The sequence below is a fragment of the Coptis chinensis genome, chromosome 1 (genome assembly GCF_015680905.1).
Source record: "Coptis chinensis isolate HL-2020 chromosome 1, ASM1568090v1, whole genome shotgun sequence".
Taxonomy (NCBI): domain Eukaryota; kingdom Viridiplantae; phylum Streptophyta; class Magnoliopsida; order Ranunculales; family Ranunculaceae; genus Coptis; species Coptis chinensis.
In genome coordinates this window covers 49,529,446-49,546,449 of record NC_141456.1, presented here as the reverse complement: position 1 = coordinate 49,546,449, position 17,004 = coordinate 49,529,446, and the positions used below count along the sequence as shown (strand labels likewise).

The 17,004-nt window shown below is 36.8% G+C and overlaps 3 protein-coding genes and 1 long non-coding RNA gene across 5 annotated transcripts; 3 read left to right on the top strand and 1 right to left on the bottom strand.

Moving 5' to 3' along the window:
* The first annotated feature begins 3,729 nt into the window (after positions 1–3,729).
* Positions 3,730–4,968, top strand: LOC147524396 (zinc finger BED domain-containing protein DAYSLEEPER-like). The gene has a single exon (XM_086574569.1). It carries the CDS (start codon positions 3,730–3,732, stop codon positions 4,966–4,968), a length of 1,239 nt encoding a protein of 412 aa, XP_086430695.1.
* A 66-nt stretch (positions 4,969–5,034) lies between these two features.
* Positions 5,035–6,316, top strand: LOC147524395 (uncharacterized). The gene is made up of 3 exons (XR_015196949.1): positions 5,035–5,681; positions 5,795–5,853; positions 5,954–6,316. It is a non-coding gene; the product is annotated as an uncharacterized LOC147524395 (long non-coding RNA).
* Positions 6,317–6,749: 433 nt separating this feature from the next.
* Positions 6,750–7,976, top strand: LOC147524394 (putative trehalose-phosphate phosphatase I). 2 transcript variants are annotated; one of them, XM_086563289.1, is made up of 4 exons: positions 6,756–6,778; positions 6,895–6,996; positions 7,413–7,505; positions 7,611–7,976. In XM_086563289.1, exons 1-4 carry the CDS (start codon positions 6,767–6,769, stop codon positions 7,647–7,649), a joined length of 246 nt encoding a protein of 81 aa, XP_086419415.1. In that variant the 5' UTR covers positions 6,756–6,766; the 3' UTR covers positions 7,650–7,976. The 2 variants fall into 2 exon arrangements, 1 of the variants encoding a protein (XP_086419415.1); XR_015196948.1 differs by lacking the exons at positions 7,413–7,505; positions 7,611–7,976 and adding an exon at positions 7,116–7,148 and having other exon boundaries at positions 6,750–6,778.
* A 953-nt stretch (positions 7,977–8,929) lies between these two features.
* Positions 8,930–10,878, bottom strand: LOC147524393 (zinc finger BED domain-containing protein DAYSLEEPER-like). Its single transcript, XM_086574565.1, has 2 exons — positions 9,326–10,878; positions 8,930–9,215 (listed from the first exon to the last, which is right to left on the bottom strand). Exons 1-2 carry the CDS (start codon positions 10,876–10,878, stop codon positions 8,930–8,932), a joined length of 1,839 nt encoding a protein of 612 aa, XP_086430691.1.
* Positions 10,879–17,004: the final 6,126 nt, after the last annotated feature.

Sequence of the window (17,004 nt, the reverse complement as noted above, 5' to 3'; positions counted from 1 at the left end):
CTTACTTGGGAAGAAACTACTCGCCGTTTTGGAAAATGGAAATATCTTGTCTTCCAAGTTGAAATGGTTGGTAATGTTTTATTTATTTATTAGAAAATTGAATATAGTACTGTATATTTTATTTTAGTCTTACTCATACCAGCAAATTCAATTTGCTGACCCATGTTTGTTTTCTTTTACAACGTGGGTGTGTTCTTGTAAACATAGGTGATAGAATGCAGTGGATGAAGACGATTGATTTGGATTCGTGCTTGGAGCCTTACTGGTTTAAGTTTTCTAAAGTGTAAAGTTTTGATTTGAAATAGATGTAATAGAGTTGGTTAGTAATTCTTGAATTAGTGAATGAAGAGTTGTTCTTTTGATCCAGTTTGATCTCCGATTTTTAATGTCGTGCTTGATAATGGGTTATTAGGGTTTTGTTTCATCCTGGGTTTTCAAATTATTGAATAGGGTGACGATTGAGATAATTATATATTGGATAATTCCCTATTTTAAATTTTCTAGAAATTTGGGGTGTGACAATATCATCCACCAGGTTTTGCTCCTAAGCCAGGCTTTGCTCCTCCACCACCAACAAAGGGGTCCTATTTGAAATTTGCTCCAAAAGTTAAACCACAGCCAACACCAGTCCCTCCACCACCACCACAACCAGCACTAGTCCCTCCACCACCACCACAACCAGAACAAGACCCTCCACCACCACCACAACCAGCATCAGGCCCTAGCCTCATCCACTCAAGCGATCAGAAAGATTACACAATCCACTTCCAGGACCATCACAATTTGGTCAATCACAATCACTAGCACGTTAAGCTAAAGAAATTGTATTGGCATTAGCAGCAGCTGGAGCAACAAGAAAAACAAGAACAAGAAGACCTAATGTGTAATGTGTCATGGTCTAGTGTTCTGTTTTATGTGTCCAAGTTTTATGTTTGTGTTAGTTTGAAGTAGTTTGAATGTTTTTTAGACTTACGCTAGTTTGAATGTTTGTGTTAGTTTGAACTACTTTGAATGTTGGAGTCTTTGTTCTATGTTAGAGTCTTTGTTCTATATTGCTTCAATGATTCAAGTGTTCTTTGTTTAGAGTATTTTGAAGAACAACAACTTCAACTTCAAACATAAAAATTACAATGAAAATTATAGAAAGTACATGACTACAAACATGAAAATTAAGCTAAACCAAATATAAGGTTCATTTAAACCACCCATTTCCCTTTCACAGTCACATGTGCTTCAAATCCTTTACACATTTTATCCACTTCAATTTGAACACAAACTTTGGACTTCCCATTAGAACTGACTCCCTACAGACGAGCTCCCCCCAACTTCAGAAGACAACTGACTAGGTTTCTGCTCGGGCATTGACTCTTTCAAAGTATCCTTCATCCATTGAAAACTCTGGCATTTTGGGCAACTTAAAAACTTTTGACCCCATGAATGAGGCTGTTGTGAAGTTTTCACAAAACGACCGTATCGCATCTCTTGCAATCCAAGGGCATCTATCATACCAATGATCAAGCTTTCCACATGAGAAGCAAGCACGATCATGAAATTAGCAATATAATTAACTTTAATTAGTTTTCCACCCCCATTATAATTGAAGTACAAAGTCGAGGAAATACTTTCTCCAGTACCTTCTCTAACGTTTCTTTAGACGAGACAAGTTGACCACCACCTTCCATTTATGCTTTGGACGAGTCAATTGCATCCATTTTAAGTTACAGATGCGTTTCCTACTTATAGATTGAAGAGCCCAACGTTAAAATCTAACAGTTACTTTCTGCATGAACCAACCTATTCAACCAACTTATGAACCGTTGATTTGATTGCACAGGATGCTGACACGTGGCACATGGGCTAAACTTTCTTGAGGGTAGTTTGGTCAATCCAAGTTAGCTATTGGGTGTCATTTAGGAAAAATATTTGGGTTCGTTGGATTAAATGAGAGGGATGATGCCACATGTCAATTTGCAAGTTTTTGGTCTTGATAGAGTCAATGGGCATTTTGGTTATTTTGCTTATTGTTCATGGGTAAAGGTGTATTTACACATGCACCAGATGGAAGGAGTTGAGTCCGTGAGAGCTGACTTGGTCAAGTTTTGAACTTGGGGACCGACTTCTAATAAGTGAAGAACTGGGGACAGAAGTCTAATTAGATAAGTTGGTGGGGGACGGAAGTCTAAAAAACTGGCATAAAAATTTGTTTCTGCTTTGCTTTACATGGTACATTTATGTTTCCGGGATGAAGACTCATGGCTGCACGGATTTAGTTATTGGTTTTTATCGCCCATGTGGAAGGCTGTGATACGGTCAAACTCCCTCTTCAACGCCAATTAGGATTTCTAAACTTGACTTCCATCTTGTCTATTGGATTCCAAATCCTTATCGAACTCCCTCTTCAACAACAAGTAGGATTCCTAAACTCGACATTGCATCTTGCCTAGGGGTGTGCATAAAACCGATGTACCCGACTAAACCGACCGACCTGACCCAACCCGAGCTATACGGGTCGGTTATCCATTTAAGACGGTTCGGATCGGTTTGTTAAATGGCAAAACCGACAAGGTCGGTTCGGTGCTCGGTTTGGATTTGGTATAACCGAAAATAACTAACCCGATCCGCAATATCTTAATACACTAGATTAGTAGAAAATTAAAAAAATATCGTACCAAATTACCAATTAGTAAAAAGTAAAAACCCATTAACTAGGGCTGAGCCGCTACATCCCCCACCAATCTAGCCGCCACCATTCCTCCACCACTCTTCCATCAGTCAGCATCATCATCAACAAAGGTAATAACTAATTATTTGGTTTCTTTCTTTCTTTTTTGTTTTTTGTTTCTGTGTTTCTCTCAAAAACAGTAGAGCCAAAACCAATCTATTTAATGAATTAACAACATTACAACAACATCTAAATGAGCCAAAAGCATTGATGGTGTGTTTCTACAATAGTATTCCCACATCTGAAGTCCGGCCAAGATATTATTCTATTTCCGTCATAGAACTGCTTTTGTTGTTGTTGGTTAAAGAGATGTTGAAAAGGTAACATGGTCATACTGGAGATCCAAAATAACTACCCAGTATACAGGTGTGGTTCTTTTGTTGTTGCATTATTGTAAGATTTAAAGACAACAAACAAAATACCTATATCAAACCACCCTTTCCCTTAATTCTTTTTGCTTGGAATCTTGTGGAGGTAAAACAGGTATAGAGAGAGAGAGAGAGGGGGCAGGGAGGGAGTTGTAGTTATATTAGCTTTATTGTTGTGATTAAAGATGCTAAAACGTTGGTCCTATTGTCACTAAAATGGGTTTTGTGAACAAATTTACAATAAAGTCTTGTCCCTTTTCTGTAAGGTACCAACAAAAGGTGTTTTTAGTCCCCAAGAGTTTTCATAGAATTCGTGCCTAAGCAGGTGGTCCTATTGTCACTTTAAACTTTTAAAGAGTTATTATTCTATTTCCTTTCTTTATGACCCCTTTCTCATTGACTACATATCTCGATTCAATTTATTTGTCACATGGTTCCCCACTTCCCACAATTAAATATAAATGAGTGCACTTTTAGTCTTTCACACTTGCTAAATTTATCGATCTGTCACAGGCTTTTTGTTTTATCTCAATTGCTAATATGTGTCATTTTTATTAGATGGCTTCTACTGAGGTTCCTAGTGATGGTCCATCTTTATAGTCAACTATCGAAAATCCTACGGATACGGTCGATCCTACTATGGCAGGTAATAAAAGAAAATCCTTATCTTCCCCTGCTTGGGATCATTTTCATAAGATAGAGGGTTGTGATCCCAAAAATCCAAGAGCCAAATGTAATTATTGCCCTGTTAGTTATGTTTGTGCTTCGAAAGGTAGTGGAACTTCTAATATGTTGAGTCATATGAAAGTATGTAAAAAGAATCCTAACAATAAGGTGGTGGCTGATAAATTGCAACAAATATTGTCTTCCAAAGATAAAGAGCTTGTTGCTGTTAGTTTTAGCTTAAAAGCTTGTAGAGATGCTCTGTCTAGAATGATTATTATTGATGAGTTGTCGTTTAGTTTTGTGGAGGGTGAAGGGTTTCGACATTTTGTGAAGGTTATACAGCCCAAGTTCACAAAATTGCCCTATCGGACTCAAGTTGGTAGGGATTGCATCGAACTTTACATGGAGGAAAGAAGAAAGTTAAAGAGTTTTCTGCATGGTAATAGAATATGTATAACAACTAACACTTGGACATCTATTCAAAACTTAAATTACATGGTTTTGACTGCTCATTTCATCGATAGTGATTGGAACTTACAAAAAAGGATTCTGAATTTTTGTCTAGTTCCAAATCACAAAGGTGAGACCATTGGAAAGATGGTAGAGAAGTGTCTTCTTAATTGGGGTGTCCATAGTCTTTTTACTGTAACTGTTGATAATGCAAGTTCTAATTCTGTTGCCATTGATTACTTGAAGAAAAGCAAAAAAATTGGGAAAGACACCGTTATGGAACATAAGTACTTACATATGAGATGTTGTGCTCACATCCGGAATCTTATTGTTTGTGATGGCTTGAAAGATGTTAATGATGCTATTTTCCGAGTACGTATTGCAGTGAGGTATGTGAGGTCATCTCCATCTAGGTTGGCCAGGTTCAAGGAGTGTGTAAAGGAAGAACAAATAGAGTGCACCAAACTTTTATGCTTAGATGTGGTAACTAGATGGAATGCGACATTCATGATGTTAGAAGTTGCTGAGAAGTTCCAAAGTGCCTTTGAGATATTGGAGCTTGAAGACCCACAATACACCCTTTACTTTGATGATGACAAGATCAAAGGGCCTCCAACCTTAACTGATTGGAATAGTGCTAGATTATTTGTGAAATTTCTAAGAGTTTTCTATAAGGCAACATTGCGATTTTCAGGTTCTCGTTATGTTACCTCGAATAATTTCTTTAGTGAAATTCTAATTGTTCAAAAGAAATTGATTTAGTTTAATGGAAGTGAGGATGCACGTTTAAGATCAATGGCGCTGCGTATACAAACTAAATTTGATAAGTATTGGGATATGGATAAGATTAACATTTTGTTATATGTTGGTGTTGTGCTTGATCCCCGCTTCAAGATGAAGCATGTGTTGTATTCCTTCAAACAGTTGTATGAAGAAACTAAAGCTAATGATGAAGCAAAGAAAGTGAAAGATGCTTTGGTTGCGTTGTATGAGTGGTATGTTGGGCACTATCCTTCTTAAAATCAGCCACCTATTGATGTGAACGTGAGCCAAACAGCAAGCCGAATGGATGTTGATGATGATGAGCAAGATCCTACTATACTAGCCGTCGAATTTCAGCAACACTTGCTAGAGGAAGATAACTTACAGAATAAGTCTGAGGTTGAGAGGTTTTTGGCTGAAACTAATGAAGTTGGTGGGGATAAGTTTGACATTTTGGGTTGGTGGAAGATCAACGCTTCTAGGTATCGGATTCTTTCTCTTGTTGTACGTGATGTTTTGGCAGTTCCGATATCTTCCGTAGCTTCTGAGTCTGCATTTAGCACCGGGTATACTTGACCCTTTCCGTAGTCCGTTAGCTCCTAACACGGTGGAAGCCCTTATTTGTGCACAAGATTGGCTTCGTTCTCCATCAATTCCAATTAATCTTTGACAGTCAATGGATGATATCGAGCAATATGATAAACTAGATGGAGGTAATAATTGGCATTGCAATGTTTAGTCTATTGTTACTTTTTTATGTTAAAATATGTATTTGTGTAGTTCGACTTACGTATGTATATACTTTTTTTTTTTTTTTTTTTTGCAGAATTATTTGGATCGACTTCTCCTGAGCCTAATGCTGCCAATGCTGCGGAGAATTGATTGGTAATCAGGTTTTTAAGTTTGTTTTTTTGTGGAGTTCATTCACTATGTCTATTTGTGAACTTGAATAAGTTGGATTATTTTTGTTTGTTATGAAATGCAGTTGTGCGTAGAGCTTGATGGTGTGGATAGGCAGATAGATGTAGATCATGTGGATAGCTTTTGTTTTGATAGCTGTGGCTTGTGTGGATAGTTTTGGCCTGTGTGGATGCTATTGGTTTTTGGTTATATGATGGAAGAATTTCGCTATTTGCTTTTCGTCGCGGTCCCTTTGCTTTTCGGAAATTGTGTTCCGGATTCAAGTTTACAATTCAGCAGTCACCTTTCCTGCAGGAAATTTCTTTTTCTTTTTCCTTATGAGAAATGTAAAAGTGTAAAACAGCAGTCAGCAGGTCACCTTTCCTGTAAACTGGCGACGCACGTACTCCTATTGTAGATCTATTAGCAAAGTATTTATGCAGTTGTTCATAACCTTCGTTCGGAATTCTGTAGAAACTATTGGCTCCTGTTGATTTTGTAACCCACTATTTGTTTTGCAGGTTGTAATCAGCTGTATTAAGCACATGATTAAGAACAGATTCTTTTGTATAATATGATTGCAACATTCCCGTAAACGTGACATTTAACTATTCAAAATTATAGATATATAGTTTCCAAATGTGACATTTAACTAACATGTATATACAATATCCTATGTTCATGTATATACATGTTATTGAACAAGAGTAACTGATGGAACTAACATGTATATTTAGTCTGAAAACTTTATAGAAACTAAAGCCTGTACTCTTGTTCAATATCCATTCTTTCTTTCTTTTTTAAATGGGTTATATCTAAAGTGGTTCTGCTTTTGTTGATTTTTTCGTCAGAGAAAACAACCAGCTTATGTTCCAACCAGTGTAGTGAATTCTTGCCTATGATTGATGAGGTTGGTTGATTCTTTAATTTTATTGGAGTGTAAATAAAATTTTGTAATGAGTACTGTTTGTAAAGTTATATAAAACTATGAAGTTAATGTTGTTTGGCTTTTGACAAAAATTACAGGTTTATAAAGCACTATTAGAGAAAACCAAATCAGTCCCAGGTGCTAAAGTGGAGAATAATAGGTTCTGTGTATCTGTTCACTTCAGATGTGTTGATGAAATGGTAGATTTCATTTCCATATCTTATATTTTATTTTCTCACGTTCTTCACCACGTGTGATTGTGTGTATTGTTATATTTGGAGTTAAAAGATATGAACCAAGTGTTTCACTGTGTTTACAGAGTTGGACTACACTAGCAGAGCAAGTTAGAACAAAGGCTCAAAAAGAGTACCCAAAGCTTAGACTGACTCCAGGAAGGAAGGTAAGACACTAAGACATATGACATTATTTTCATTGGCCCCAAATTTTCTAATATTTATATATTATTCCATAATAATGAAGATGTGTTTAAGGTATCCTATGTTCTTGTTTGATGATCAAAACCTATGTACATTTTTGTGGTTATTATTTTCTGTGTCATTTTAGCTTTATTTTGCTTACAAACTTATTGGTGTAAGATGGATTCCTTCTTACTTAGGTATTGCGCGATAGAGGACAAGGATTTGGCGTTCTTGTTTCTAAAAGTCCAAAAGATACAAATGCTTCTTATTCTCTCCAGGAACCAGCAGAAGTAAGATCTTAGTCATGCATCTATCCATGCAATTCTTTTGAACTTTTTCTTGTTTTGGGTCTATTTTTGCATGCTAATGTTTTTACTTGTTTTGTATGTTTATAGGTTATGGATTTTTTGCACCGGTTAGTCAAATGGAAGTGACTGTCACTTCGAGGGCATTAAGGGGTTTAGTTAGAAAGGAGATTTTACCCATCCATGAATGACAAATGATCAATGAGTGGGGGGATAATGTATTTTTCCTTTGTTCAGAAAAATAAAATTAGTCTAGAAAAAAAAGGCTATTCTCCTTTGTTTTTAACAGGCTTGGAGACCTTCTTGTAAGTTGTAACTACGTATGTACAAGGGAAACTTTATCAACAACTTAGCCTAATCCCATTACCTGGGGTTCACAACATTATATTTGAAAAATGTAATTTTCCAATTTTCTGTACGGATCAATATATAGCTCTTTATATATCTTTCTCAGTCTTTTGTCTCTAACTCTCTGTTGAATATTTTGCATTGTGATGTTTCACTATGGTATAGTTCAGCTTTCAGTGTATACTTTGGAAACTATATATCTATAATTTTGAATAGTTAAATGTCACGTTTATGGGAATGTTGCAATCATATTATACAAAAGAATCTGTTCTTAATCATGTGCTTTTAATACAGCTGATTGCAACCTGCAAAACAAACAGTGGGTTACAAAATCAACAGGAGCCAATAGTTTCTACAGAATTCCGAACGAAGGTTACGAACAACTGCATAACTACTTTGCTAATAGATCTACAATAGGAGTACGTGCGTCGCCAGTTTACAGGAAAGGTGACCTGCTGACTGCTGTTTTACACTCTTACATTTCTCATAAGGAAAAAGAAAAAGAAATTTCCTGCAGGAAAGGTGATCACTGAATTTAACGTAAACTTGAATCCAGAACACAATTTCCTGAAAGCAAAGGGACCGCACGAAAGCAAATAGCTGAAATTCTTCCATCATATAACCTAAAACCAATAGCATCCACAAAGGCCAAAACTATCCACACAAGCCACAGCTATCAAAACAAAAGCTATCCACATGATCTACATCTATCTGCCTATCCACACCATCAAGCTCTACGCACAACTGCATTTCATAACAAACAAAAATAATCCAACTTATTCAAGTTCACAAATAGACATAGTGAATGAACTCCACAAAAAGACAAACTTAAAAACCTGATTACCAATCAATTCTCCGCAGCATTGGCAGCATTAGGCTCAGGATAAGTCGATCCAAATAATTCTGCAAAAAAAAAAAAAAAAACACATGCATATACATACGTAAGTCGAACTACACAAATACATATTTTAACATAAGAAAGTAACAATAGACTAAACATTGCAATGCCAATTATTACCTCCATCTAGTTTATCATATTGCTCGATATCATCCATTGACTGTCAAAGATTAATTGGAATTGATGGAGAACGAAGCCAATCTTGTGCACAAATAAGGGCTTCCACCGTGTTAAATGCAGACTCAGAAGCTACGGAAGATATCGGAACTGCCAAAACATCACGTACAACAAGAGAAAGAATCTGATACCTAGAAGCGTTGATCTTCCACCAACCCAAAATGTCAAACTTATCCCCACCAACTTCATTAGTTTCAGCCAAAAACCTCTCAACCTCAGACTTATTCTGTAAGTTATCTTCCTCTAGCAAGTGTTCTTGAAAAATTCGACGGCTAGTATAGTAGGATCTTGCTCATCATCATCAACATCCATTCGGCTTGCTGTTTGGCTCACGTTCACATCAATAGGTGGCTGATTTTAAGAAGGATAGTGCCCAACATACCACTCATACAACGCAACCAAAGCATCTTTCACTTTCTTTGCTTCATCATTAGCTTTAGTTTCTTCATACAATTGTTTGAAGGAATACAACACATGCTTCATCTTGAAGCGGGGATCAAGCACAACACCAACATATAACAAAATGTTAATCTTATCCATATCCCAATACTTATCAAATTTAGTTTGTATACGCAGCGCCATTGATCTCAAACGTGCATCCTCACTTCCATTAAACTGAATCAATTTCTTCTGAACAATTAGAATTTCACTAAAGAAATTATTCGAGGTAACATAACGAGAACCTAAAAATCGTAATGTTGCCTTATAGAAAACTCTTAGAAATTTCACAAATAATCTAGCACTATTCCAATCAGTTAAGGTTGGATGCCCTTTGATCTTGTCATCATCAAAGTAAAGGGTGTATTGTGGGTCTTCAAGCTCCAATATCTCAAAGGCACTTTGGAACTTCTCAGCAACTTCTAACATCATGAATGTCGCATTCCATCTAGTTACCACATCTAAGCATAAAAGTTTGGTGCACTCTATTTGTTCTTCCTTCACACACTCCTTGAACCTGGCCAACCTAGATGGAGATGACCTCACATACCTCACTGCAATACGTACTCGGAAAATAGCATCATTAACATCTTTCAGGCCATCACAAACAATAAGATTCAGGATGTGAGCACAACATCTCATATGTAAGTACTTATGTTCCATAACGGTGTCTTTCCCAATTTTTTTGCTTTTCTTCAAGTAATCAATGGCAACAGAATTAGAACTTGCATTATCAAAAATTACAGTAAAAAGACTATGAACACCCCAATTAAGAAGACACTTCTCTACCATCTTTCCAATGGTCTCACCTTTGTGATTTGGAACTAGACAAAAATTCATAATCCTTTTTTGTAAGTTCCAATCACTATCGATGAAATGAGCAGTCATAACCATGTAATTTAAGTTTTGAATAGATGTCCAAGTGTTAGTTGTTATACATATTCTATTACCATGCAGAAAACTCTTTAACTTTCTTCTCTCTTCCATGTAAAGTTCGATGCAATCCCTACCAACTTGAGTCCGATAGGGCAATTTTGTGAACTTGGGCTGTATAACCTTCACAAAATGTCGAAACCCTTCACCCTCCACAAAACTAAACGGCAACTCATCAATAATAATCATTCTAGACAGAGCATCTCTACAAGCTTTTAAGCTAAAACTAACAGCAACAAGCTCTTTATCTTTGGAAGACAATATTTGTTGCGATTTATCAACCACCACCTTATTGTTAGGATTCTTTTTACATACTTTCATATGACTCAACATATTAGAAGTTCCACTACCTTTCGAAGCACAAGCATAACTAACAGGGCAATCATTACATTTGGCTCTTGCATTTTTGGTATCACAACCCTCTATCTTATGAAAATGATCCCAAACAGGGGAAGATAAGGATTTTCTTTTATTACCTACCATAGTAGGATCAACCGTATCCGTAGGATTTTCGACAGTTGACTGTAAAGATGGACCATCACTAGGAAACTCAATAGAAGCCATCTAATAAAAATGACACATATTAGCAATTGAGATAAAACAAAAAGCCTGTGACAGATCGATAAATTTAGCAAGTGTGAAAGACTGAAAGTGCACTCATTTATATTTAATTGTGGGAAGTGGGGAACCATGTGACAAATAAATTGAATCGAGATATGTAGTCAATGAGAAAGGGGTCATAAAGAAAGGAAATAGAATAATAACTCTTTAAAAGTTTAAAGTGACAATAGGACCACCTGCTTAGGCACGAATTCTATGAAAACTCTTGGGGACTAAAAATACCTTTTGTTGGTACCTTACAGAAAAGGGACAAGACTTTATTGTAAATTTGTTCACAAAACCCATTTTAGTGACAATAGGACCAACGTTTTAGCATCTTTAATCACAACAATAAAGCTAATATAACTACTACTCCCTCCCTGCCCCCTCTCTCTCTCTATACCTGTTTTACCTCCACAAGATTCCAAGCAAAAAGAATTAATGGGAAGGGTGGTTTGATATAGGTATTTTGTTTGTTGTCTTTAAATCTTACAACAATGCAACAACAAAAGAACCACACCTGTATACTGGGTAGTTATTTTGGATCTCCGGTATGACCATGTTACCTTTTCAACATCTCTTTAACCAACAACAACAAAAGCAATTCTATGACGGAAATAGAATAATAGCTTGGCCGGACTTCAGATGTGGGAATACTGTTGTAGAAACACGCCATCAATGCTTTTGGCTCATTTAGATGTTGTTGTAATGTTGTTAATTCATTAATTAGATTGGTTTTGGCTCTACTGTTTTTGAGAGAAACACGGAAACAAAAAACAAAAAAGAAAGAAAGAAACCAAATAATTAGTTATTTCCTTTGTTGATGATTGATAAAATGTAAAATTGATAGTTTACCTACGAAATGAACGATGAACTCAAAATGCAAGTAAACTAAAACTATTTTACGTGTCTATATTTATCAAAGTTTCTACTCTCAATTCTATCGAAATAGAGTGGAGTAACAAATTCGTTCCACTCCTAGTGCTCTAGCATGGAGTGTTTTCTAATCTAATTAATTAGTCTTAAGTCTAATGAGAGCTTTACGAAGGGTGTTATACTACGATACCTATATGAAATTTATTATGTTGAATTTAACTACGAATGCTACGGAAATATGATTGTTTTTAAATATAGATAAAGGATTAGAGGGGAATTGAATCCACCTCGAATCCAACTTAATAACCTAGCATAGATTCTTGTATCTCGATTCTTACGTTCTTACGGCAAGAAATTCGAGTTCTAATCCCTAGTGTTCATGGCATTTCTACCTAATACTAACTAGCATGTGAGGTCGTCCACCCATTCTCATGGCTTAATCACGACCTTCTAGATTGGAATAGATTCTACAATGCTTCTACACTATACCACTAAGTTTTCATCAAGGCTTCATCAACCCCTCTAATGGAGGTTTTAGCCTTGAGTCATCAAACCATCATTTCCCATTGAATTATAACTTCACATCATATTAAAATTCTAACTTAACTAAATTAACTAACAATGTTTCAATCTACTTAAACTACGAAATGATAATCAACAAGAATTAAAACTAGATCTATAAATTGAGATGACAAAAATCGAAATTGACAAAATAACTATTTTATTTATCTAATCAATCAAGAACAATGATTCAAATACTTAATCTAAAACAAGAATTGAAAATGGAACTAAAACTTAATTAATCTACTGAAAACTAGATCTAGAATTATCTATATTGTTTTAGGTCTAACTAGCTACCATTAACAAAGAGCTAAACTTTGGTTTTTATACTTTCAAATCCAAAAATCGTGCATGGGCTTGGAGCCATGTTTTGGGCCAGAGAATCAGGCCCAAAACCCAATTCTTTCAGTCTAAAAAGGCCTCTTCAGCTGCAGTTGCCTTCAATAGACTTTTCGTCCACTTCTGCTCCTCTGATTGGGTCAAAACTTGGACCATTGGAAAGCTCTTTCCGAGCCGGTCGTTTTGACATAGGGTAGGCCCCATTCCGAGGTCTGAGTCCAAAGATACGGCCTTCGAAAGTTCTGCTAACTTATGCTGTTTCTGCCCGAGTCGACTTTTCAGCTTTTGACCGGGCTTTAGAAAGGCTTTGTCTTCTTGAATCTTGGCCTTTAATCATGGAACTCCTTAGTAACCGACATTTGCTCCTTTATCTCACTAAAGTGACACATTTCTGCACATAATGGACTTTGAAACCTGAAATGCATAAAAACACGTAATCAGTGTTAACTCTTGAATTATTACTCACATAATTGGTCTAAAAGTATGATCTATTCTGAGGGTTAAAACTACAGTTTTGGGCTCTTATCAAACCACCCCCAAACAGCATTTTGCTTGTCCTCAAGCACAGATGAGAAATTAGAATAAGTGACCAAAATGGAGTTCTATCTACTCGTTTTCACTGAGTGTGATTGCATTGACCATATCAACAAGGCCTTAAAACCACTAGGAATTCCCTAGTGGACGAGTTATAACCTCGTGAGAGTTTTTTCGATGAAGGTACTCACAAACTTCAACTATACTACAAACGACTAAGAAATAAAACTATTGTTTCCTCATTCATGTCCCAACTATCTATACATCTCACTAGCAAATGAATAAGAATAACCAAGTCAAAACCTAAGCTAATATATGCATAATAATCAATCATCTATGATACTGAATATAAATACTATGAGTAATACTATGAAATGCCTAGCGTGTTAAGTTTCTGAAAACTTCGAATAAGCGTCCCTAAGTAGGTCCTCACATAAATGTCAAGGCGAAAACCACTCGATTTTTCCGCTCAAGTTTAATTTACTCCGGTGTGCGATGGGCACACTTTACCTTACAATCTCAATGACAACAAGAAAGCCGAGTCGATCAAACACATCTGCCACTTACTATCACACTAACCTATTCCTAATTGAGCTAGAGGTCTTTATTAGGTGTTGCGGGGATTAGGAGATGGTTTAAGAAGGAAGGAAATGGATATTCAAAAGGACAAGTCTGAGATAATAGAGTATTTATATTATGTAACTTAGAGAAAACCTTGTTATTTTCTTTTTCTTCTATACTTTGTTTCCATCCTTAGCCATATTTTTCTTTTTCTTTTATTTGGCTTTTGACTCCCTTTTGTTCTGTTTTTGTAACAGGGTAAAGGATTTGTGGGTTAAGAAAGGCTAAAGAAAGGCTCAGAGGGGCGACTAACGGAAAATAATTCATAGGTTTGAATTTCTGGCAATATCGATCCAAAGAGGGCCTAAATTCTCGCTTAGGATATGGCATAGTGATCGAGCAAGTGGACGTGTGATTTCTCTATCCGGATTTTACTTCTCCCTTGTGTCATTTCTCAAATGTTTCGCTCATATAAGGCTTTAGGCTATATTCTCACAGGATTTGTAGAATAAGTACTCTAGCCTAGATTTCAAAACTTATCGCTAACAATCATAGATACTCATGTAATATATTTATAGATAGATGCAAAGATTATTACCTACATATTAACCTAAGTTCCTAACAATTATTACGATGCAAAAGCTACGTTGAGACTTCTAGATTGTTAAGAGCATAGAGAAAGAAAACAATACCAATATTCCTAAGTGTATAGCATAAACTTATTTATTTATATTTTTGAAATTTTTGAAACTTTAACTAGAAAACAAATGCATATTATACATATCTATATCCTAACAGATGCCTTAATTACACGTGTTTCTATGCCCCCAACAAGAAGCATGCTTTGTCCTCAAAGCATTTAAATAAAGAGGGTAGAAAAATACCATGGAAACGCTGAAATTCGGGACATCTGCAAAACAAGGTTAGAACATACTAATATAGGAAATAAAATATCTTGACGCAACTCTATAAGAGTTCCACCCATTATGGGGTTAACGTAATAAATTTGCTTGGGACATAAGCGGACAATAACAAAACTAAAAACTTACCTTATCTCCCCGCTTTTAAGCATCCTCCTCCTCATTAAAGAGATGAGGTTCCTTCGCGATCCCCGCCACCATTATAACTTGCCAAGCTTGCCGCCATTTATCATCTACTAATGCTAACTTTGTTAAGTGTTATTATGTCCGATGGGATGTATGGGCGACCAAATGAGGCGCACCGCCATCCCGCCAAGTCATTATTCGCATGATGAGCGAACCACCCAATTGGTGGGTCTCTCATGACTTCAACCCTTTTCCAATCTGCGGAATGTGCACAATACGTAAAACAACTTCACGCGTGATGTGGCTTACCAACACAGGCATAAGAAGATACTTACGCCTCATGGTTTGGGCTCTCTTAAGACTAGCGACTAAAACTTCGGGGAATGTCATATCGGGCGATGTCCCCACCTAAAGCGAGGAAAAATGTCACCAAAGCAGATCTTGTTTGCGAAATGAATCATTCCCCAAAATATTCATCGGGATGAATAACATGGTGGTGCCTACGTTTAGGGAAAGGCTACCAAGGGCAATGCTATATAAGCCCGGTCCATTACTCGAAATACCCCTCCCCATAATAATACTCATGGAAATATGTATAATCATAAAGATATGCATTATCGGTCATATATGCCCATGTGTGAACGAGGATCGGTATTGGTAATCCACGAAACTAAATCGACCACATTTTTATTGAATTGATGTGTCGTGTCATCGACTCACGACGGAGAATTCTTGTTCTCCATCCCGATTACAATAGAATTTAACATGGTCATAGAAATAAGCGATGGTCGTGGGTGAATATGAATCGTCATCACTTACCGATAGATGGCGCCATCCTAATCAAGAGGATCCTATGTCCGGAACCAATGTCCATAGGTCTCGGTTCCCAACACGTCTTTGAAAGACTGTTCAGGTATGACTATAGGAGATGTCATCTCAACGACTCTTTGAACAATTCCAAAAAAATCCTGGAATGACCCTCTGAAAATTGGAATTTTCCGCGTTCACAAAAAGCGGTGCTGGTGCGCCATTTAGAAGCGCCGGTCGCTCGTGGGTTTTTGCAATTACAGTGTTTGGGCGAGAGTTGCGCTCAAGGAGGGCGCGGGTCGCGCTCTGAGCAAAAATTCGAAAGTATAAAGGCATGGTCGCTCGGACGACGAAGGCTTGGCGCGTAGAATCTTGAAAACAAATTTAGAGGAAAAAAGAAGGAAAAGCTTGGAGTGAAAGGTGCGGGATGATGGTGGGGTGTATTGTGGTTTGTTAGTGTAGAATGAAAGGAGTTTAAATAGGTTCTGAGCTTCCAAAATGAATCGGCAAGTTCCCAAATTGTTTTAAGGCAATTTCCGGAAATAGAAAAATTCCAAACCCGAAAACGGAAACAAACCATTTTCGTGATTTTCTAAAAATCCTGGTATCTTTCATACTGGATTTAGAATAGTAACTTCTAAACTCCCCTAGATTTCATGCTACCACCACACAAATCATAGATATGCCGATATCGGCCAAATTATCAACCTTTCCTTCAAGACTACTTTACCGCGGATGATCATATAACGAATTATGCTCGGTATATAAATGTTACCACCCCCAAACAAGTCGGGAAGGTGGGATTAATGATAAAAACAAGCAGTACTCGAAATTAACCAATTATATTAAAAATAAAATTTAAATCCAAACAACATAAAACAAACACATTAATATTTAAATTTAACTACTTAATTAAAATCCAACTAATAAAACAATCAAAACCATGAAATAACAGCGAACACAACTGATGGTGAACACCTAGTTATGTGATGAAGATGGACCCGAGATGGAGATTGGCCCCCGATGGAGAATGGTTTGAACCATCGTCGCCGGCGACGACGCTCATGCCCGTCGGACTCGGCTGAAACAGAGTCCTCCACGGGTGGCATCGTCGTAGCATCTCTATTCGAACAAGCTACCGTGCTTCCATCTCGATCCCGATCGCGATAATGGGCTTGTTGATGCTAGTGGATAGTCTCCATGTTAGACAGATATCGCCCCCGAACCCCTTCGAGCATTTCAAGTCTCGCTTTGAAGGTTCGTTTGCTTCTTTTCGAATTACAATCTGTCTATCTCGGATATCTTCACAAATACCATAAACGCCTTAACGCAGTTTGCAATACTTGCATCGTTCTAAATTAGAACT